This window comes from Tetrahymena thermophila (assembly GCF_000189635.1).
Source record: "Tetrahymena thermophila SB210 genomic scaffold scf_8254794, whole genome shotgun sequence".
Lineage (NCBI taxonomy): Eukaryota > Ciliophora > Oligohymenophorea > Hymenostomatida > Tetrahymenidae > Tetrahymena > Tetrahymena thermophila.
In genome coordinates, this window is record NW_002476550.1 from 15,258 (window position 1) to 37,841 (window position 22,584).

Sequence of the window (22,584 nt, forward strand, 5' to 3'; positions counted from 1 at the left end):
AAAGTAAATATTTGAGATTTTGTGATAAAAACTTTACATGCTATTTTGAATATAAAAATAGATTTCGTATTTTTTAAGGAAAGGACAAGTGATTACAATCTATATTAGAAAAATAGATGAATTAAGAAATAGTTGTTAATAAAAATGTAACCCTCTAAAAGAATATGATTATGAATTTTTATGATCATGATTTTCAAAGTTATTTACTTCCTTTTAAATAAAAAAATTTTGGATATGTTGAAATTGACTGAATAAAATTATATCTTTTCTTGTGTGCTAAAATAGGTAAAGGTAATTTAAAAAGGAGAAGAATAATTAAAGAGTGATAAATATACTTGCTATTCAAATATTAGATTAAATTAAATTAATAGCCTTAATTGAAGGAATTTACTTTCTAAGGAGTTTTTAAATGGATTATTATTAAGGTTTTATAAATTTAAATAAATTATTAGTCATTCATTCAGTTTTTTTAAGTGAAAGATAATTGTTTAGTTAATAAATAATTTTCAAAAGGAATTAATTAAAAAATTAATTACATGCTATTTTTTATAATATTAAAATTAATTAATTTTTTTGAAGTAAAATAAATGATGAAAAGTGTTTACTTTCTTTTTCATAATATTTTTATTAGTTTCTATTAAAAACTTATTTTTGAATTTACAGTTAGTTTTTTTCTTTTGGAAATTCATCTTTCTTTTCCTATTTTTTAATTTCTTAAAATATAACATGTTACTAGTCCTTCATTTTCAAGGTTGGCATCGTCATAGTCTAAGGTTGGTTCATTAACTAATTCTAATAATATTCTAATTTGGTGAATAAATCTTTAATGGTTTTTTCTTATTCATTAATTCTTTATTATTGTTAGAGATTTGTTTTCTATAATTCTTCTATTTTTGCCTCCTTTTTAAGTAGTATTTTGAAAATATTAATGATATTTTGAATAAAATAGCTTAATTAACATATTATCTTTTTTCACGGTCTTCTTTTAACTCTTAGTTTAAGGTCTGTTCGTTTTTACTTTTAAAAATATAACAAAAAATAGATTAAAATAAACAAACAAACAAATAAATATACATGATTGGGTAAAACTTATTTGACAAATCTTTAACAAACTCAATTTCATTTTTGAATGAACATGTGAACTGCTGAGTGTTTCCATCTATCGTCTCAATAAGCATTTCATCTAACTAAAATTCAAAAGAAATAATTCCCTTTAAAATAATTAAAGCCTCCTTAATAGGCATTCTATTCTTTGGAACAAAATTAGTTAATCCATCAATAATATATTTAAGCTATTTGTGATAAACAAAATTTTTAAATTCACCATCATAATTTAATGGTTTGTGCTTATTTTATGTAAAACTCAAATCTATTCCCTAGACAAGTGTATATATAAGATACCCTTTTTAATAATTTATTTTTGTTAAATAAAAACAAATAATATATTTTTTATTTCATATAATACCTAAAGAGCATGCTTCACTCTGTTTAAATTGATAAATAAGAATAATATTAATTAGCATTTAGACAAATAATTTAAATAAAATTTACTCTGTTACTTGGCTATTGTCTCACACTGACTCCTAATTTTAAATATTCATCATGATAAACCTTACCTATGAATGGATCAGCTGGGTCAAAACACTCTGGTGCTTGATACAAGAAGTTTCCCATCTTTAATTTTTTCAATTGAATTATTTGAATACTTCTTTAATATGATAAAAATATGAGTGCATACATATTGATTCATAGCATAGCCAGATTTATTTATTAGGTTATCTGCCAAACCAAAATCAGCTATTTTATATAAAATCAATCAAGTAGGTTTAAATTTGTTAAAAACTTACAAACAACTGCATTTCCATGATAGTCAATTAAGATATTATCCATTTTCAGATCATTAACAAGGCAGCTCTTAGAGTGAATGTAGTAGAGACCTTGAGCAATGTCATTAGCGTATTTGATTGCTGATATTTCATTCAGTCTTTTGTTTTAGTTCCTTTCTAAAATCTAGGTGAGAGTTCCTTATTATTTATAGCATTTAATTTTGCATTAAAGACTTTCAATAAAGCGGTTTGATTAATTAATTTAAAAAAGAAATGAGTATTATTTGTACCTTAACACTCAGTTAGAACTAAGTAACTAAATTGTTATCCCTCAAATTAATCTATAAGACTGACTACATAAGGAGAGTCTCTACATTTTTTGAGAATTTCTACTTCTTGTTTCACTCGATTGTTAAGATCTTCGTCAAGATTACCTTGAGGATCTCTAACTTAAACACCTTTGATGGCATACCTCATGTTAGTTTTCGAATCTTTTGCTAACAAAACTAATCCCTATACTCCCTGTCCTAAAAATCTAAAATCAGAGTAGCCTTTTTTACTTAATTCGATTTTCATAGACTAATAAATTAAAGCTTAATAAGGCTTTAACTTAGGTTCTTAGATATCAGAAACTTTTGTTAAAATTCAGATAAAATTTGATTGGAACCAAGACAGGCAAAAGGTAAATTATTAAATGGATGGTTTGGTTTTATTTTTAGAGATTAAAAATTTATTAATATCTTTATGCAAGTTTTATTTAATATTTCAATATTTATAATTAATTATCAATCTATTCATAAAAAATAAATATTAATTTAAATATTTTTTACTGACTAACTCAGGCTTATCGAGCATTTAGACATCTTTCATTCGGTACATCTCTTTGATTTTTTTCCTTTTTAGAAGATGCAAAGCAAGCTTATATTTAGCTTCTTGGTATCCTACAAGATTTTAGCTAATTTTATTCATTTTTTAATATCTCAATATTTTTTTTTTCTAATAAATTAATTGAATTAATTAATTATATGCTAATAAGCAAAATTCTTTTAGTTTTTAAATGTTTATTTTTTGTTAAAATCTGATGTAAATTAATTAAATTATCTGTAAAAATAATATTTGACAAATCGAAATATTCTTTCATAAAAATTGTAATAATACGCATTAACTATTAAATTTTTTATAAATAAGATTTAAATATCCCAACTTGCCAACATCTTAATCACGAAATTACGCAAAATGACATAATTTGACAAATCAAAATATTCTTTCATAAAAATTGTAATAATACGCATTAACTATTAGATTATTTAAAAATAAGATTTAAATATCTCAACTTACTGTCATCTCAATCACGAAATTATGCAAAATGACATAATGAATAAAAGTAGCAGAATGATGCGCATAAAATAAAGCAAGAAAGAAAACAAAATAATAATAAATTCATAGCTTTAGTAATTAATACAAACAAGTAAAAAGCTTAGAACTTAAATTGTTAGTCATTATTGAAGTAATTGGCAATAAAATCAGTTTTATATTTAAAACTTAATAATATTTATCATTCATTCAAATTTATTAATGCCTTCATAATCGTAAAAATATGAATAAATGGCACAATAATTTTAAAGTAGCAAAACTAACATATAACTTATAACAAAGATAACTAAATAAATGAAGCTTAGATGTAAAACTTTTAGCAAATTTTGTTGTAAAAAACAATAATTTGTAAGACTATAAACAGATATTAACATTTTCACACCTAATTTCTAGACCAGAGCTTATTAAAAGATCCTTTACTTTAATAAATAAAATTTAAAAATATTCATTCATTATATTATTTTAAAATAATAAGAGCCAATCAACAAAGCACAAAAAAGGTATTTTCAATTAAAAAGTACACTTTTCAACATTAAAATTTCATGTTCTTTGATAATAAACGAAACTTTTTTGAAGTAAATCATATGAAAGTTTTTAATTTGTATTAATATATATAGACATTATTGTTGAAAAATAAATTATAGTTATATTAATTTTTAAAATATTAGAAATTTAAATAATACTAAATATATTATACGTTTTTTTTTGATAGAAACCAATCTGAACCAAATATTTTTTATTAAATATTACGAAAGAGTGTGTTTGAAAACATAGAAGCAAAAAAATTTTGATCTTTAAATTTGAACTTTTCATAGAAAATTTTGTAAATATTAATACATTTCATCAAAAAAAAATTGAATTTTTGAGAAACCCATAATTTTTGATTAATTGATAATATATAGTGTATTTTTTATTAAAAATGAATGGATATTTTATATTTTTGAAGACCTTCCACATAAATTTTTGAAATTTTCACTACATAAATTTATTTATTAAAAATAACCAAATTAAGGAAACTATCATAATATATATAATTAAAATTTAAATAATTATTTTTATAAATCTATTATTTATTTTTTATAATTTATTTATTATTATTGACGTATTGCTATATATCTATAAAACATCAAATTTAATTAATTATATTATTCATCATAATTTATTTCAGAAATCTAATTCTACCAAACGCTTTGAGAATGTAGGTCCTTATATATCGATAGGATTAATGATATCATGTCTTTTTTGTTGAATTTCAATAGTACTTATGCATTTAATTACTTTTTAAACAGCCTTACCAACTACTTCTGCGGCTTTTACTACTGAATCTACAGCTTTTTTGACAAAATTTGATATTGAAGAGAACCATCCTAAATTTCTTCTTCTCCTGCTAAAATCGCATGACATTTTTTCCAAACTAAAAATAGTCTTGTAATAAATACCAATTTTGATATGATAGGGTTTAAAACTTCCATCTATATAAAATGAACCTTTAAACTATTTATAAAAAACAAATTTTTAATTTATTTCATTAATTATGTGCTAATAAAATGTGCAATTTTTAATATGAAAGAATAGAAAAAGTAAAAAATAACCATTTGAATAAAAGATCATTTTAAATGATAAATAAGTGAATAAAAGTCAAATAAAAGAAAAAGAAAATGTTAATACCTTTTCTAGAACTTTGAAGTTTAGGCCTAGCATAAGAGAAGTTTCAAGGAAAATACCTTCTGCATATCCACCTACTTCTGCTACATAAGCACTAGCTCCTACTTCTCCTCCTATTGTTACTCTAGTAGAAACTCCTGCACCAAGATCAAGGATAGCATTTTTTAAGCCTATTTTGAATTATAATGAAGTATCCCAACTAGCATATAGCCTTAATATAAGACTTATTCCTATAGGAGTAGGATACATGTAAGTGTATTGGAATGGTATTTTTAGAGCTTTATAATAAGAAAAATATTATTAATTGAGTTTTAAAACGGTAAGTAAATATTGCTCAAAAAAAAGAAAGAGTAAAAAAATTACTATAAGGCTCGATTATTTTTTCAAAATCTGCTTCAGCTGCAAGCTTTTCAATAAGGCTTTAGAATAACTTGTTGACATCAAAGCTTTATTTTTGAACATCTTCTTTATAAGTTTCAAGTTCGTTGTTTTACAAACCAGTAATATCTTGATTTAATTCTGAAACAACTTCTTGATTTAGACTTTTATTGTATTCATCTTCAAATGTATCTTATATTTATTATGTAATTTCAGTCTTAGAATCTTCAAACAAACCTCTAATATCATTCCAAGCTTACTTCTGATCAACGTAGATACCAGTAATAGAAAGTTTAATTTGACCAAAATAGTTCATACACTGTTTGCCTAGAAGCTTTAGGTCATCAACAAATGTCTAAAATTTGTTTGGAATTCCGGCGAATCTTTTAAAAGTCTATCCTATTCCTGCATAATTGTAGGTAACAATAGCCTAAACAGATTCTGCAATATCTTTTATTTCGTCAAATAGAGGAGTCTATTTATTTAAATAATTTTTTTAAATATAATTAATTAATAATTAATTTTTTTACCTAATAAAATTTTGGATCATTATCATCAGGCTAAGGAGTTTTTGATACAAAATCCTTGAGGTCAGAGAACATGCCTTTTAAATCATCAAGAATATTTTTACTGTTTTCGAACACGTTATTTTTCAATTTAATAATATCGTCTTTCATTTTAATAGCAGCACTTTTAGCTTTTGAAACAGTTTCCTTTCCTTATTTAGCTAACTCAACAACTAAATCTTTAGGGAATTGACTTACTTGTTTAAATAAGCTTTTAATCAATGTAAGAATTCTCTTTTCTTGAAGTTTCCTTATTGTTTTAACTATATCTTATACATCTTACTTCAATTCTTTGATTCCAGTTGTTAGGTCAAAATTAAAGTTATAAATTTCTTAGAATGAATTTAAAAAGGCTTAAATTTCATTACTTGGACTATCTGAATTAGATTCAGGATATTTTGTCTTAAGGTCTTGAAGCTTCTGATAAATCTCTTATTTCATACCATTAACAGATTATTTTATAACTTTAAACATTTAATCTGATACTTCGTGTTACTCAGAAATGGTTTTAACAACCTTGCTGATAATAGATTTAATTGTATCAATAACGTAAGAAGATCCTATTACTTCTTTGAATTTTTTTTAAGTTTCTTAAGCGTTTTAAGGTACATCCTAAGTTGAGACATATTTATCAACTTCGCTGATAGAGCCAAATATCACATTAATTTACTTTAAAGCAAAATCTTCTACTACATCAAGATACTATTAAAGAGGTTAAAAAACTATTTGCTCCAATAAATCTTCAAGATTTTCCAAAATCAGCTTGATTTATTCTTCTACACCAGCAGGGAGACCTTTAGTCTATGAGTCTATAAGTTTTTTGGTTTCTGTTAGCTTATCAACAAGAAGATTTTGAATATAATTCATTTAATTTTCAATTATCATATTTTTTCTAGATAAAAATCCTAAAATTTTTTCCTTCAAATTATCTAATGGATCCTTGATAAGTTTGCTGATGGTAGTGACTGAAGCTTAAAGGACCTGCTCAAACTTAGAAATTAAATCAAAAATTTATAGTTCATCATTGTTCACAACATCATAAATAACTTTCAAAAGAGGATTTTTTTCTACAGTAATTACAGTTTCGAAATCATCCATTAATTTATCTATGCTGTTTTTAATTCTTGTAAGTCTTCCAGTTACATTTTCTTTGACTATATCAAGTTTATCTTTAACAACATGCTAGATGTACTGATAGAGTTTCAGAATTTTAGATACATTAACTTTGGCTATTCATAAAAAACAAAATTATTACTTACTTTCTATTCATATAAAAAAAAAATTACTTTATCTCTCTATAAGCTTAACAGAAGCACCATTAAAGAAACTGTAAAGACCAACTGAGCAAATATCTTCTTTGCTCACAAGTCCAGAATCATTACACTCAGATCTTACATCAGCGCCAAATTCGAATGAAGCAACATTCTTTCTGAAAATAGGTTTTTAAATAGGTGGAGATAGATTAGAATTTTTTTCAGCAAGTAATCTGCTGCCAGTAACTTTTTCACCATCTAAATCTGTTTAGGATTCACCATCTTAAGTAGAAGTGTTAAAAACAGTGTTATAAGTGTCTATAGCTTCGTCATATGTTTGAGAAAGAACACTCATACCGTCAAAAGTAGTCATAATTAAATTGATAAAGTTATCATTAACTTCATCTTCCTAGCTCACAAAAGATATTTTGCATTCAGAGTTCATTTCTATACCTTAGAACAAAGGCATATCTTCATTTTCTTCAACTTTATTGTCTTCAATCTTAAAGTCAGATTTAGCTTTACTTTCAAGAAGAGCACCATTTTAGATAACAGAGTCTTAACTGTAGTTTGATTTTTGTGTGGAATCATTGTCGTTAATCTTATTTTATTCATATTATTTGTTTAGATTTGCTTAACCATTTTTATCAATATTAGCCTAAAGTTCTGGTTAAACTTTTTCACCACTCAAAATTCTTTATTCGTAATTTAAAAGCATTCTTCTCTTATTTCCATTTTGATCAGTAATCTTATATAAGTCACTTTAAACAATAGGTGTAACCTGTTCAATTATATTTAAATAAACCTAAAAGATGTCTAAACGTAAGTTGATAGGTTATTATATTGATTTGACTCTACTATTCTTATCCAAAGTGAATTAAATTATAGGGTATCTCGAAGAGTAAAATTAATCAGCAGAAATACCTTTCGAAGCTAGTAGTTTTATTTCTTATTCATTTAAAGGAGCGTATTCATTTTCGAGAGATTTATCTGATTCCTCAGTCAAGAATTCATTGCCTTCACGCATACCATCTTCAGGATCTTTTGAATAAATAAAAAATAACAGATTAAAATATTTTGAAACAAAACATATTTGATTAAATTAATGAAGATATTTATTAAAATTTACTTTAAGCTTGTTGTAAATTTCTCTTAGCTCCAGCTGCAATTTCTTTTTCATAAATTTTGGGGAATCCTGTTAGTTAACTGTTAAGCTTGTCATTTTCATACATTTTAGTATCAATAATATAGATAAACATTTTAAACTCATCTTTTGTTACATCAGAGCATAGCAAACCAAATTAGTGAACAATTAGCGAGTTAGTTACTGATTTCTAACCATCTCCTGATATTGTAGTTTAATTATTGTAAAGTTTATATTCATAAATTTTCTAGCTTTTTGGAACATGAATAATCTTGACTAAGTTATTTTCTTAACCGTGATCAACAGTTGATTTATATTTAGCATAATTTGCAGGTATTTTAATTACTTCTTAAAAATCGCTTTGATTATTCGATTTTAGAGTTAAGGCCAAAACAACACCTAAAATTACACCAATAGCGAGTAAAATTGCTAAGCCGATAAACCACTTCTTTTTAGAAGAATTGACCTTCACAGTAACTATATTTTAGTTAGCTTGAGTATTTTCTGCAAAAAATGGCAAAGCATTGTTTTCTTGATTAAAAGCTATTTATTATAAAAAAATAAATTTTTATTAAAATGGCAAATAGGCTTTTTTATTTTTTGAATAATAATTCATTTTAAAATAAATAAATGAATGAGTGAGTGAATTTTTGAACGATAAATTTAGTTAATTTATGACTATTTGATTAAATTTTTTCAATAACAGCGTTTATTAATTATTTAATTTGTTATTATTGTTTAAAAGTTGATAAATATAGATAGATATTAATGTATCATTCCTAGTAAATGTTTATTTGTGGTAATATAATAAACTATATTGATGATTCAGAAACAAAAAATTGAATTGTTTTTGTAAGTATAAATTTTAATAAAATTTTTAATAAAATCTCAATTCAAGCATTTGAGTAAGAGTCAGAAAGAGATAGTTTTAAAAATAAATAAAAAAAGTTATTTGTGAATTTTTGAGTTAAATAAAAGTAAGTTTTCAAAGTAATTTAAAATTCAATTAGGAATTAATTGACAAAAGGAAAAATTATATATGTATGTTAATAAGTATAATTAGTTACCATTGAGACTACAAATATTGCTCTTTGAAGGTTATTAGCTTTGATTCATCTAATTTTCATCTTCAATTTTATTCAAATTTTAATCATCAGCAGGAGGTTTTCCAAGTATGATCAAAGGAGGATTTCCTTAAGGCGGTTTATCACCAATTTATATGTTTCTATTTTAATCCATTTAGCTTTATTATTTTATTTTTTTTAATTTTTAATAATAAAATCCTTCACTTTGAAGCATAACATATATACTAATTTGAAAAATTGAAGATTTAAGTTTTAGCCTGAGTTTTTCTTTAGTAATAGCAATAGAAAAAGATAGAGAAATCAATTATGTATTGACTTCATAAAAATCGATATATGATACTTAATTTAGTAAATTAGTACTTTATTTATTTATATTGTATGTAAACAGTAAATTTATTTAAGTAAGATAATTGCTATAAATAGAAAACTTGTTTAATTGAAAGAATCCATTTTGAATTTAATTAAGAATTAATTAATAGATAAGTAATTTTAAGCTTTCATATGTTATTTTTTCAACCAGCAACTTTGATAAAGTAATCTATATATAATGAACCAGTGCTATTGATTAAAGCATATAAAAGAAATTGTTTAGTCTATTTGAATTAAATGATTTATCAAAAGTATTTTTATGTAAGAAAAATAAGTTTTTAAAAATATAATGTTTCAGCTACTTTTATCTCACAATTAACTTTTTTATTTTCCCAAAAATGAGCATTGTTTGCTCTCATTAGATGTTCATTCTAATTAATTTTCTTTTTAATAGTTTATTCAAATTAATGAATTCAAAAGTAGATAGATATTTATGTTAAAATTAATTAAACCTCAGTAGATGAACTTGTTAATAAATTAATTACAAGTATCTATTTTAAATATGAATCTTAAACAACTGTAACAGTAATAATAAAAAAACAATTATCAATAAAATTCATTTTTCTAAGTGCTATTTTTGAAATTATCTTTAAAAAAATGTTTTTTTTCATAGATTTAAATGAGTTATTAAAGTAAATTTTTATAATAATTTCTCACACGCGCAATAATATATTGTAGTACATATTAATTTTTAATTTTTAATTCACGCAATTTATCAAATTCAAAGAAAATCTAGCTTTAGTAAGTATTTAATGGACCATCATTGAGAAACAAAATGATATTAAACAGATACCTGTTGTTTATTAACATAATTCCTCAATAATATATAAAATCTTACATACATACTGTTATAAGGAATTCATTATGTATAAATATTTTTTTTAATTTTTATAAAATATATTATATGAGAATACATTAATACATACTATCAATCTTCATTAACTAAGGAAATTCCCTAAAATAAATTTCTAAATTTTGATAGAAAAAACCTAAAAAAACATTTTCTGATTGAAGGGAGAGCTGAGTGTGTTAACAAATGATTATTTACAGAACATTAAGTATAATATTAACAAATGATTATTTATAGAGTATTAAGTATAATATTAACAAATGATTATTTACAGAATATTAAGTATAATAATATTAACAAAATCAGTAAATAAGTTGATGTATAGAAAATTCTTTAGAACTAAGTAAATCTAATAAAAAAATAATTAATAACATGAAATTTGGGGTATTAAATGCTTTTTTTAAAATTTATGTATTTCCTTCTATTAATAGTAGATTACCTAGACTTAAGAAGATAGTAAATTAATTAGGTATTAGTTGATTTATCCATTTATTTATTTTCTTTATAATTTAGTAATAGCTCAATTAAATGAGTGAATGATATTTATTGAACCAGTAATAAAATTAGTACTTTTAGAAATTAAATAGAGTTTATACTCTATTTTTAATATTTAATAAATAAATCTTCACTCACTATATATTTTGATTGCTTTGAATATTAATTTAAAGGAATTTATTTATATCATTCAAAGTTTCTTGTTTAGTTTAGGAATTACTGATATACTCTTCAAAAAATCTTAAAAACTTTCAAAAAGAAGCTTAATATTTTTTCTAGTTTCTTAATTAAATTTTAAGTAAGCGTTTTTAAATCCATAAATATTTATTTATTATAGCTTTATAATTAGGAAATTAGAAATTTACATCTTATTTTTTATTTACTCACACTCTATCATATACTGAAGATATTTCTATTTAAGTTCTAATAAATCATAATTCCTATTTCATGTTAAGTGAATGTAGATTTTCAAGTAATTTAAGTATCTAAAGTCATAATTAAATTAAATAAAACAAATAATAAAAAAGAACAACTTAAAAATAAAGATCAAATAAAATATATTAATCAACTCTCAAATTTGACTGTTAATCTATAAATAGGATTTTTCTCAATAAAAATCTTTTAAAAATGAAACTATTCACTCTTTCTAAATCTTTGGTAGAAAGAAACTTCAACTAAATAGCTCTAACTATTCTTCTTGTTTTGTGTTTCTAAGGAATCAGAGCTTAGACAACGAAAACACTAAAAGAATTCTTGGACTAAGATGCATGTTAGATTAATTATGGATCAGCTCTTTCAGCTTAAATTGCTTCTTTTTCTTAAAAATTTTACAGTTGCAGCTACCTTAATGAAAACATTGAGGATTATGAAAAAAAATTATCTTCTTTAAGCGAGAAATAATTGAATGTTTATGAAGTTTATAAAGCATTTCAATCAACTTCTAAAAGGCTTAAGCTATAGTATGGAAAATCTAACTTACCAGAATACTTTTTATACAAACAATTCACCCTTAGAGACTCCTCCTGTGGTGATCGTAATATTGTTGAAAAACTGGGAAACAGCTTTAATGATTGTAATTTTTGTGTATAAACTGCCTATTGCGACAAAAATTAAGAAGAATAAAATGAAAATACTAATGTAAATAATTATTTTATTACTTTAATCTTTATTTTCTCAATAAGTTTGTCTGTAAACAATGAACTTGCAAACTATCTTTAAATGAGTTACTATATTACTCCTCTCAAAAAAAAAACAATTTAATACAAATAAAAATTGAAAGTTAAAAGAATTTTTTTTAAAAATTATTAAAAGTTCATCGGTCCATTGTAAGTGTATCCCCCCCATAAAACCTTTATTGAAGCATTCTAAATTCTATGGAATTGCAATAACCCTAATAATTAAGTTGAAGTAACAGGTAACTAATATATTTTTAACCATCTTATAATCTTTGTATAATATCTATTGATGATATCAATATTTATTTCTACTATTTCAAATAAATCAGTAGACAACAAGGCTGATTTAAAATTTTAAAATATTCTATTTATTTTTTTAAGATAAGCAATTTTTATGTATGGAAACATTAATTACCAGAAACAAATTTTTTGATTTCTTAATTTTTCTTATTTTATTAATCAAACTATAATAGGAAAATACGATGAAAATACTGAAAAATAACTTTTGTAAACAAATGCAAATGGATTTGATAAAGTATGTCTGATGTGCGAAGTTGAAAATTGTGATTTTTGCTCAAGAAACTATTCTGAATGCCTTGAATGTAAATAAGGATATTTTTTGAAAAATAATGTTTGTAGTAAATGTACTTTAAAAAATTGTACTAAGTGCGCTTTAAGTAAGTTATTTCCTTTTTTATATTTCAAAAAATATTTAATTAATTTTGTATTAAAATTTAGCACAAAATAATACTTTCAAATAGGGGAGGATGCATAATCAAGGTTTGAATTAATTAATAAAAATAATTTATTGTTAATACGTGTCCCCATTAGTTTTTTGAATACCATCCCTTATAATCTAACCCCCGGATTAAGACTAATAATTGAAAAATACTATTTCTTTATTTTTTTTAATATTGAAAAACAAATATTAAATCCATATTCCTATTGATTATATATAGCAAATAGCGATTCTATTACTTGTGAGGTATGCCAAAAAGGGTTTTATTTACTAGAAGGCGAGTGCGTAGAAAAATGTCCTCCTGATTACAAATAAACATAAACTAAATGTATTAAGTGCAATCCAGGTACTTTTCTTTAAGGAGAAATATGCGTTGAATGCCCTAAATTCTGTAAATTATGCACGGGCCCTGATTCTTCTGAAGGATTTAATTTAAAGTAATAAAATTTTTATTTAGAATTATTTTAAATTTAGTTTTTTCTCATTTGCTAAGTATATCTAAATGTTAACAAATATTTTATAGAATTATTTTATTTAATTAAAAAATTCCAGTATCGCTTGTGATGAATGTCAAAAAGGGTTCTATTTACTAGAAGGTGAGTGTGTAGAAAAATGTCCTCCTGATTACAAAAATTCATAAACTAAATGTATTAAGTGCAAGCCAGGTACTTTTCTTTAAGGAGAAACATGTGTTGAATGCTCTAAATTCTGTAAATTATGCACAGGCCCTGATACTTCTGAATGTTAATAATGCTCTGAAGGATTTGATTTCAAGTAATTAAATTTTTATTTAGAATTATTTTAAATTTAGTTTTTTCTCATTTGCTAAATATATCTAAATGTTAACAAATATTTTTTTAAATTAATTTTTTTAATAAAAAAATTCTAGTAAACTAAATGAATGTGTGCTCAATGATTTCGATTTGAATCCTTCTTTCAAGCCTAAGAAATTTATAGATCCAAGAACAAATACTGAAAAAGGTAAAAATGAAATTTATTTTTGTTATTTATTTTTTAATTAATTCTTATCAATTATTAAAGAATGCAATTTCTCATGTGATGAATGTGTTGACTCCTCTGATCTTTGTACAAAATGTAACCCTGAATTGAATTACTATGTAAAAGAGTAAATTAATTATTTATTTTTTTTGATGTATTTTTTTAACTAACTTGATTATATTTGTTTATAACATTCAAATATATATTAGAGGAGATAGGTTAAGATGCTATAATAGATGTCCTCTTTACTTTGAACCTAGATAGTCAACTTAAGATCCATTAAATAAGTATATAGAGTGTGTGAAGAGTGAAAGATATACATCAGATCTTGAAGAAGCAGATAAAATAAGAAACGAGGCTAAAAACAGATGCCCTAAATAGCAATACTGGTAGTGAATATAATATATTTCTTAATATTATTCTAATTTTTTATATTTTATAAAAAGGGATATATAGAGTAAATAATGCTACAAATGCACTAATAATTGTATCTCTTGCAACAATGAAACTTCTTGCATTGAATGCGAACCTGATTATTACTGGAATGATAATCGCTAAACATGCTCTCCATGTCACCCATCTTGTAAAAAATGCACAGGTCCACTCTCTAAAGACTGTTTGTTATGTGCTAATGTAGATAAATTATTTCCCAATTAAAATGGAATTTGTGAAGAAAATGTTACTGACATTTTACCATAGTAAAAAATTCTCACTCAAAATGAAATTTATGGAAATTTGTAAGTTTGCAAGTAATTCTTAAATACTTAGCAAAACTATTCAGTAGAATTTTCATAAAAATATTCAATCAATGATAGCAAATGGGAAAGCATTAAAATGATGTCTAAAAATTCATGCACATTCTTAGAATTTTAAAATCGTTACAAGTATTTTGAAAAAAACAAATAAAATTGTGAGGACAAAGAAATATCTTAATCCACTGTTGGGAAAAATGGAGATTTAGTTGCTATTTACTCAATACTCTTATCATAATCAAGAGCCTAAATTTCTTCAAATGAGGTTAATCCTTAAACATTAGTGGAATATGCGATTAGCAAAAACTTCTTTAGTTCTAGCTATCTTTTTTACCCAACTCCAACTTTCGCTTGCAGTAATCTTTAATGCGTTTCTCAATTAGATAGTTTGCTATATGGCTTTTCTTCAAATGACAATTCAAAGGACATAACTATAAAAATAGTAAAAGAAATAGTTCTTACCTCTGAAAAGCAAACTTCATTAAATTGCTTAAATAATGGCTAACAAGTTAACTAAAACACTGTTGAAGAAATTGAACATATTGTTAATAGTTCCTAATACACATTAAATACTGGTTCAAAGCAATATTTTATATTATATGCATGTGGAAAAAGCTAACAAGGTAGCTTTGCTTCAAAACCTTTACTTGTGTAAAAATATTTAGGAAATGGTTTCTTTGAGGTAATTTAATATATAATTTTTTTCTTTCAAATTTTTAACAAATAAATAAACTATTTCAAATTAAAATTAGGTGATAAATGTAAGTAACCCATTGCCTTCTTAAGTTGAAGTAATAAGTTTATATGGAGCTTCAAATGAGTAAAATGATTACTTAAAAAAATGTGATTCTAAGTTATCAAACTCCTTAAGTTCATATTAAATTTAAAAAGTGAGTATAGTCTAAGTTGTTGAATAAGATCCAAACGCCGACAAATCAGAATTGATGTTCTAGCAATATAACAATAAAGTTGAAGCCTCAGATATGGATCCTGCTAAGTGCTCTTGCGTTGAGACAAAAGACTATATTCTTGCAAACGAAAACTAAGGCAATCAATTTATAACAGTTATTACTCCTCAAAATAAGATTTTAACTGAATCAATTAATGTCTAAGGTATCAACCATATTTTAAAGAAACATAACATAGATGCAGGTATTATGAAGGCAAATCGTCTATCAATAACTAAAATAGAAGCTGATTAATTTTTCTATGAATACATTCAAGAAACTGTTGAAAGTGCAAAAAAATGCTATGAAATTAGCAAATCAACTCCTTTATGCATGATAAATGTTTTGGCAGATCTATTATTCTCTAATAATCAACAGTGTTTGTTTTCTCAATAAATAAAAAGCATGGTTAAGAATTCCGATTTTAGAGGACTAAATGATTTTATTAAAAAATAAAGTTGGTGCAATCTTCATTAAGAAAGATGTTTAAAAGCTCAATAAACCATGAAAAGTTGTATTTGAAACTTTTTCTTGTCTAAAAAAGCGGAACCAAAATGCTAAAAAAATATTTAATTTATAAAATTAATTGTAAATTTAAATTTGTTTGTAAAAACAAAGAGATAAAATAATATACTTTATATTCCTATATTTTGATAAATTTTTTTAAAACAAATAATTTGATTAAAATTTTTTCTTGTAAGTTTGAAATTTTCTCTACATAAATTCATTAAAAGTATCCAAATTAGAAAAATTATCATATATAATAAAAATTTAAATAAATTTATTTATAATAAATCTATTTTTAATTTTTTTTTATTTATATTTTTTTGGCGTAAAAATAAAACACCAAATATAATTATAATTATATTTATAATTCATTTCAGAATTTTAATTCTACCAAACGTTTTGAGAATGTAGGCCCTTATATATCGATAGGATTAATGATATCATGTCTTTTTTGTTCAATTTCAATAGTAGATATGCATTTAATTACTTTTTAAACAGCTTTAGCAATTACCTTTGCGGCTTTTACTACTGCATTTACAGCTTTTTTAAAGAAATTTTTTAATGAAGAGGACCTTTTTAAATTTCTTCTTCTCCTACTTAAATCGCATGATATTTTTTCCAAACTAAAAATAGTCTTGTAATAAATACCAATTTTGATATGATAGGGTTTAAAACTTCCATCTATATAAAATGAACCTTTAAACTATTTATTTATTAAAAACAAATTTTTAATTAATTTTATAAATTGTGTAATAAATGTAATTTTTAATATGATAATATAGAAAAAGTAAAAAATTAATACTTTAGATAAAAGATCATATTACATGATAAATAAGTGAATAAAAATCAAAAAAAATAAAAATAAATGTTAATACCTTTTCTAGAACTTTAAAGTCTAGGCCTACCATAAGAGAAGTTTCTAGGAAAGTACCCTCTGCATAACCACCTACTTCTGCTACATAAGCACTAGCCCCTACTTCTCCTCCTATTGTTACTTTAGTAGAAACTCCCGCTCCAAGATCAAGGATAGCATTTTTTAAACTTACTTTGAATTATAATGAAGTATCCCAACTAGCATATAGCCTTAATACAAGACTTAATCCTATAGGAGTAGGATATAAGTAAGTGTATTAGAATGGTATTTTTTGAGCTTTATAAAATATGAATAATTATTAATTGAGTTTTAAACTGTAAATATTGCTCAAAAAAAGAATGAATAAGTAAATTACCAAAAGGTTCTATTATTTTTTCAAAATTTGCTTCAGTAATAAGCTTTTCAATAAGGTTTTAGAACAATTTGTTGACATCAAAGCTTTATTTTTGAACATCCTATTTATAAGTTTCTAGTTGATTGATTTACAAGCCATTAATATCTTGGCTTAATTCTGAAACAACTTCTTTATTTAGACTTTTATTGTATTCATCTTCAAATGTATCTTATATTTATTATGTAATTTCAGTCTTAGGCTATTCAAACTAAGCTCTAATATCATTCCAAGCTTGCTTTTAATCAATATATATACCAGTAATAGAAAGTTTAATTTGACCAAAATAGTTCATACACTATTTACCTAGAAGCTTTAGGTCATCAACAAATTTCTAAAATTTGCTTGGAATTCCAGAGAATCTTTTAAAAGTCTATCCTATTTCTCCATAATTGTAGGAAACAATAGCCTAAACAGATTCTACAATATCTTTTATTTCATCAAAAAGAGGTGTCTATTTATTAAAATAATTTGTTAAATATAATTAATTAATAGTTAATTTTTTTACCTCATAAAATTTTGAATCATTATCATCAGGCTTAGGAGTTTTTGATACAAATGCCTTGAGCTCAGCAAACAAGCCTTTTAAATCATCAAGAATATTCTTACTGTTTTCAAACACGTTATTTTTTAATTTAATAATATCTTCTTTCATTTAAATAGCAGCGCTTTTAGCTTTTGAAACAGTTTCCTTTCCTTATTTAACTAATTAAATCACTAAATTTTTAGGAAATTGAGTTACTTATTTAAATAAGCTTTTAATCAATGTAAGAATTCTCTTTTCTTGAAGTTTCCTAATTGTTTTAACTATATCTTATACATCTTACTTCCACTCTTTGATTCCAGTTGTTAGGTCAAAATTAAAATTGTAAATTTCAGAGAATGAACTTAAAAAGGCTTAAATTTCATTGCTTGGACTATCTGAATTAGATTCAGGATATTTGGTCTTAAGGTCTTTAAGCTTTAGATAAATCTCTAATTTCATATCATTAACAGATTATTTTATTACTTTAAGCATTTAATCTGATACTTTGTGTTACTCAGAAATTGTTTTAACAGTCTTGTTGATAATAGATTTAATTGTATCTATAACTTAAGAAGATCCTATTATTTATTTTAATTTTTTTTGAGTTTCTTAAGCATCTTTAGGTACATCCTAAGTTGAGACATATTTATCAACTTCGCTGATAGAGCCAAATATTACATTAATTTATTTTAAAGCAAAATCTTCTACTGCATCAAAATGCTATGAAAGAGGCTAGTAAATTATTTGCTCCAATAAATCTTCAAGAGTTTCCAAAACGAGCTTGATTTATTCTTCTACACCAGCAGGAAGACCCTTAGTTTATGAGTCTATAAGTTTTTTGGTTTCTGATAACTTATCAACAAGAATATTTTGAATGTAATTCATTTAACTTTCAATTATCATATTTTTTCTAGATAAAAATCCTAAAATTTTTTCCTTCAAATTATTTAATGGATCCTTGATAATTTTGCTGATGGTTGTGACTGAAGCTTAAAGGACCTGCTCAAATTTAGAAATTAAATCAAAAATTTATAGCTCATCATTGTTCACACCATCATAAATAACTTTCAAAAGAGGATTTTTTTCTACAGTTATAACAGTTTCGAAATCATCCATTAATTTATCTATGCTGTTTTTAATTCTTGTAAGTCTTCCAGTTACATTTTCTTTGACTATATCAAGTTTATCTTTAACCATATGCTAGATGTACTGATAGAGTTTCAGAATTTTAGATACATTAACTTTGGCTATTCATAAAAAACAAAATTATTATTTTCTATTTATAAAAAAAAAATTACTTTATCTCTCTACAAGCTTAACAGAAGCACCATTAAAGAAACTGTATAGACCAATTGAGCAAATATCTTGTTTGTTCATACGTCCTGAATCCTTACACTCGGCTCTTACATCAGCGCCAAATTCGAATGAAGCAACATTCTTTCTGAAAATAGGTTTTTAAATAGGCGGAGATAGATTATTATTTTTTTAAGCAAGTAATCTGCTACCAGTCATTATTTCACCATCCATATCTGTTTATGATTCACCATCTTAAGTAGATGTGTTAAAAATAGTGTTGTAAGTGTCTATAGCTTCATCATATGTTTGAGAAAGAATACTCATACCCTCAAAAGTAGTGGTAATTAAATTGATAAAATTATCATCAACTTCATCTTCCTAGCTCACAAAAGAGATTTTGCATTCAGAATTCATTTCTATACCTTTGAATAAAGGCATTTCTTCATTTTCTTCTACTTTATTGTCTTCGATCTTGAAGTTAGATTTAGCTTTACTTTCAAGAAGAGCACCATTTTAGATAACAGAGTCTTAAATATAATTCGCTTTTTGAGTGGAATTATTATCGTTGACCTTATTTTGTTCATATTATTTGTTCAAATTTGCTTAGCCATTTTTATCCATATTAGCCTAAAGTTGTGGTTAAACTTTTTCACCACTCAAAATTCTTTATTCGTAATTTAAAAGCATTCTTCTCTTATTTCCATTTTGATCAGTAATCTTGTATAAATCACTTTGAACAATAGGTGTAACTTGTTCGATTATATTTAAATAAACCTAAAAGATGTCTAAACGTAAGTTAACAGGTTGTTATACTTATTTGACTTTACTATTCTTATCCAAAGTGAATTAAATTATAGGATATCTTGAAGCGTAATATTGATCAGCAGAAATACCTTTCGAAGCTAGTAGTTTTATTTCCTATTCATTCAAAGGAGCGTATTCATTTTCAAGAGATTTATTAGATTCCTCATTCAAGAATTCATCACCTTCAAGCATACTATCTTGAACATCCTCTAAATCAATTAATAGTAAATTAAAATAAATTGAAACAAAAATATTTAATTAAATAAATAAAGGTGTTTATTAAAATTTACGTTAAGCTTGTTGTAAATTTCTCTTAGCTCCAGCTGCCATTTCTTTTTCTTATATTTTGGTGAATCCTGTTAGTTAACTGCTAAGCTTGTCATTTTCATACATTTTAGTATCAATAATATAGATAAACATTTTAAACTCATCTTTTGTTACATCAGAGCATATCAAGCCAAATTAGTGAACAATTAGCGAGTTAGTAACTGATTTCTAACCATCTCCTGACATTGTAGTTTAATTATTGTAGAGTTTATATTCATAAATTTTCTAGCTTTTTGGAACATGCATCATTTTGACTAGGTTATTATCTTAACCTTCATCAACCATTGATTTATATTTAGCATATGTTGTAGGTATTTTAATTACTTCTTAAAAATCACTTTGATTATTCGATTTCAAAGTTAAGGCCAAAACAACACCTAAAATGGCACCAATAGCTAGTAAAATTGCTAAGCCGATAATCCACTTCTTTTTAGAAGAATTGACCTTCACAGTAACTATATTTTAGTTAGCTTGAGTATTTTCTGCGAAAAATGGCAAAGCATTGTTTTCTTGATTAAGAGCTATTTATAAAAAAATAAAATATTTTAACTTAAATTGCAATTAAGCATTTTTATTTTTTGAAAAATAATTAATTTTAAAATAAATGAATGATTGAGTGAGTAAGTGAGTGGATGCTTGAATGATAAATTTAATTATTTATAAATATAGATATTAATATATCATTATTAGTTAATTTTTTGTCGTAAAAAAATAAACCATTAGAAATAAAAATTAGAATAGTCTTTGTATTAATTAATTTTAATAAAGTTTTTAGTAATATTATATTAAGGGATTTGAGCAAGAGTGAAGTATATTTAGATTTAAAAAAATATTTTTGTTAATTTTTGAGTTACTGTAGGTTCTCATAAATTAACACCCTGTTAAATTAACACCCAATTATTTATTCATGAAAATTTATCCAAAAATTGAGTAAAAAACAGACAAGGGGGTGGGTGTTAATTAATGAGAACCTACAGTATATAATAATTTTAAAAGTATTTTAAACTTCGATTAGAAATTAAAAACAAAAGCAAAAACTATATGTTTATAAGTATTATTTATTACCATTGATGCTACAAATATTGCTCTTGGAAGGTTGTTAAGTCTGATTAACTTAAATTTCATCTTCAAATTTATTTAATTTTTCATTATCAGTAGGAGGTTGCCCTGGTAAAATCAAAGGAAGATTTCCTTAAAGGGATTTATCACTAATTTGTATATTTCTATTTTAATCCATTTAGATTTATTGTTTTATTTCTTTAATTTTTAATAATAAAATTCTTTGCTTCGAAGGGTAACATATATATTAATTTGAAAAATATAAGATTTACATTTTAAACTAAGGTTTTCTTTAGTTATAGCTAATATAATAAGATAAAGAAAGTAATTAAGTGTTTATTTTATAAAAATCTATATAAGATACTTAATTTAGTAAATTAGCTTTTTATTTATTTTTATCGTATGTAAACGTTAAATTTATTTGAATAAGATAATTTTTTTGCTATTTATAGAAAACTAATAAGTTCAAAGAATAAATTTTGAAATTAATTCAGAATTAATAATAATTTATAGATACGTAAGCTTAATTATATATGTACTTTTTCAACCAGCAACTTTGATAAAATAATCTAAAATAGAATCTGTCAGTCCTTTAGTGTTTATTTAATTAAAGTATATATAAGAAACTATTTAAAATACTTGATTTATCAATAGTATTTTTGTTTAAAAAAATAAGTATTAAAAATGCACACAATGCTTTAGCTATTTTTAACTTGCCATTAACTTTTTTTTTTCGTTCTTTTTTCTCATTCATTAGATACTCATTCTATTTAATTTCTTTTTCGTAGTTAATTAAAATTAATTAATTAAAAAGTAGATGTTTATTTGAAAACTAATTAAACCTGTTAATATTACAAATATCAGTTATTACTTATCAATCTTTAATATAATTTTAAGCTTCCTTTTTTGAACCAGTAACTTTTATAAATTAGTCTAAAGTAAAATCGATAAGACTTTGGGTACTTATTTGATTAAAATATTTAATAGAAAGTATTTACTTTATTTAAATTATATGATTTATCAAAAGTATTTTTAAGTATAAAAATGAAGCTTTTAAAAATGTAATGTTTCAGCTATTTTTAACTCTTAATTATTTTTTTTTTCTTAAATGAGCGTTCTTTGTTCTCTTTAGATGTTCATTGTATTTAATTTCTTTTTAATAGTTCATTAAAATTAATCAATT

General features: G+C 23.9%; 4 protein-coding genes across 4 annotated transcripts; 1 reads left to right on the top strand and 3 right to left on the bottom strand. All coding sequences in view use genetic code 6, as the record gives it.

Annotated features, from left to right (window-relative positions):
* Positions 1-456: 456 nt before the first annotated feature.
* On the bottom strand, positions 457-2,795 carry TTHERM_01246690 (kinase domain protein; the record flags this gene model as incomplete). The annotated part of the gene is made up of 10 exons (XM_001029915.2): positions 457-539; positions 606-900; positions 960-1,017; positions 1,075-1,402; positions 1,466-1,484; positions 1,552-1,674; positions 1,739-1,797; positions 1,848-2,024; positions 2,117-2,458; positions 2,657-2,795. The coding sequence occupies 10 exons, from the start codon at positions 2,793-2,795 to the stop codon at positions 457-459; spliced, it is 1,623 nt and encodes a 540-aa protein (XP_001029915.2).
* Positions 2,796-4,364: 1,569 nt separating this feature from the next.
* TTHERM_01246700 (transmembrane protein, putative) lies at positions 4,365-9,445 on the bottom strand (the record flags this gene model as incomplete). The annotated part of the gene is made up of 7 exons (XM_001029916.1): positions 4,365-4,694; positions 4,869-5,143; positions 5,229-5,718; positions 5,774-7,038; positions 7,096-8,103; positions 8,192-8,749; positions 9,274-9,445. The coding sequence occupies 7 exons, from the start codon at positions 9,443-9,445 to the stop codon at positions 4,365-4,367; spliced, it is 4,098 nt and encodes a 1,365-aa protein (XP_001029916.1).
* A 2,187-nt stretch (positions 9,446-11,632) lies between these two features.
* On the top strand, positions 11,633-16,139 carry TTHERM_01246710 (hypothetical protein; the record flags this gene model as incomplete). Its single annotated transcript, XM_001029917.2, has 10 exons — positions 11,633-12,142; positions 12,317-12,419; positions 12,654-12,782; positions 13,140-13,356; positions 13,472-13,693; positions 13,809-13,900; positions 13,961-14,045; positions 14,128-14,307; positions 14,365-15,352; positions 15,423-16,139. 10 exons carry the CDS (start codon positions 11,633-11,635, stop codon positions 16,137-16,139), a joined length of 3,243 nt encoding a protein of 1,080 aa, XP_001029917.2.
* Positions 16,140-16,497: 358 nt separating this feature from the next.
* Positions 16,498-21,579, bottom strand: TTHERM_01246720 (transmembrane protein, putative; the record flags this gene model as incomplete). The annotated part of the gene is made up of 7 exons (XM_001029918.2): positions 16,498-16,827; positions 17,000-17,274; positions 17,354-17,843; positions 17,898-19,162; positions 19,214-20,224; positions 20,306-20,863; positions 21,408-21,579. 7 exons carry the CDS (start codon positions 21,577-21,579, stop codon positions 16,498-16,500), a joined length of 4,101 nt encoding a protein of 1,366 aa, XP_001029918.2.
* Between the last annotated feature and the right edge of the window lie 1,005 nt (positions 21,580-22,584).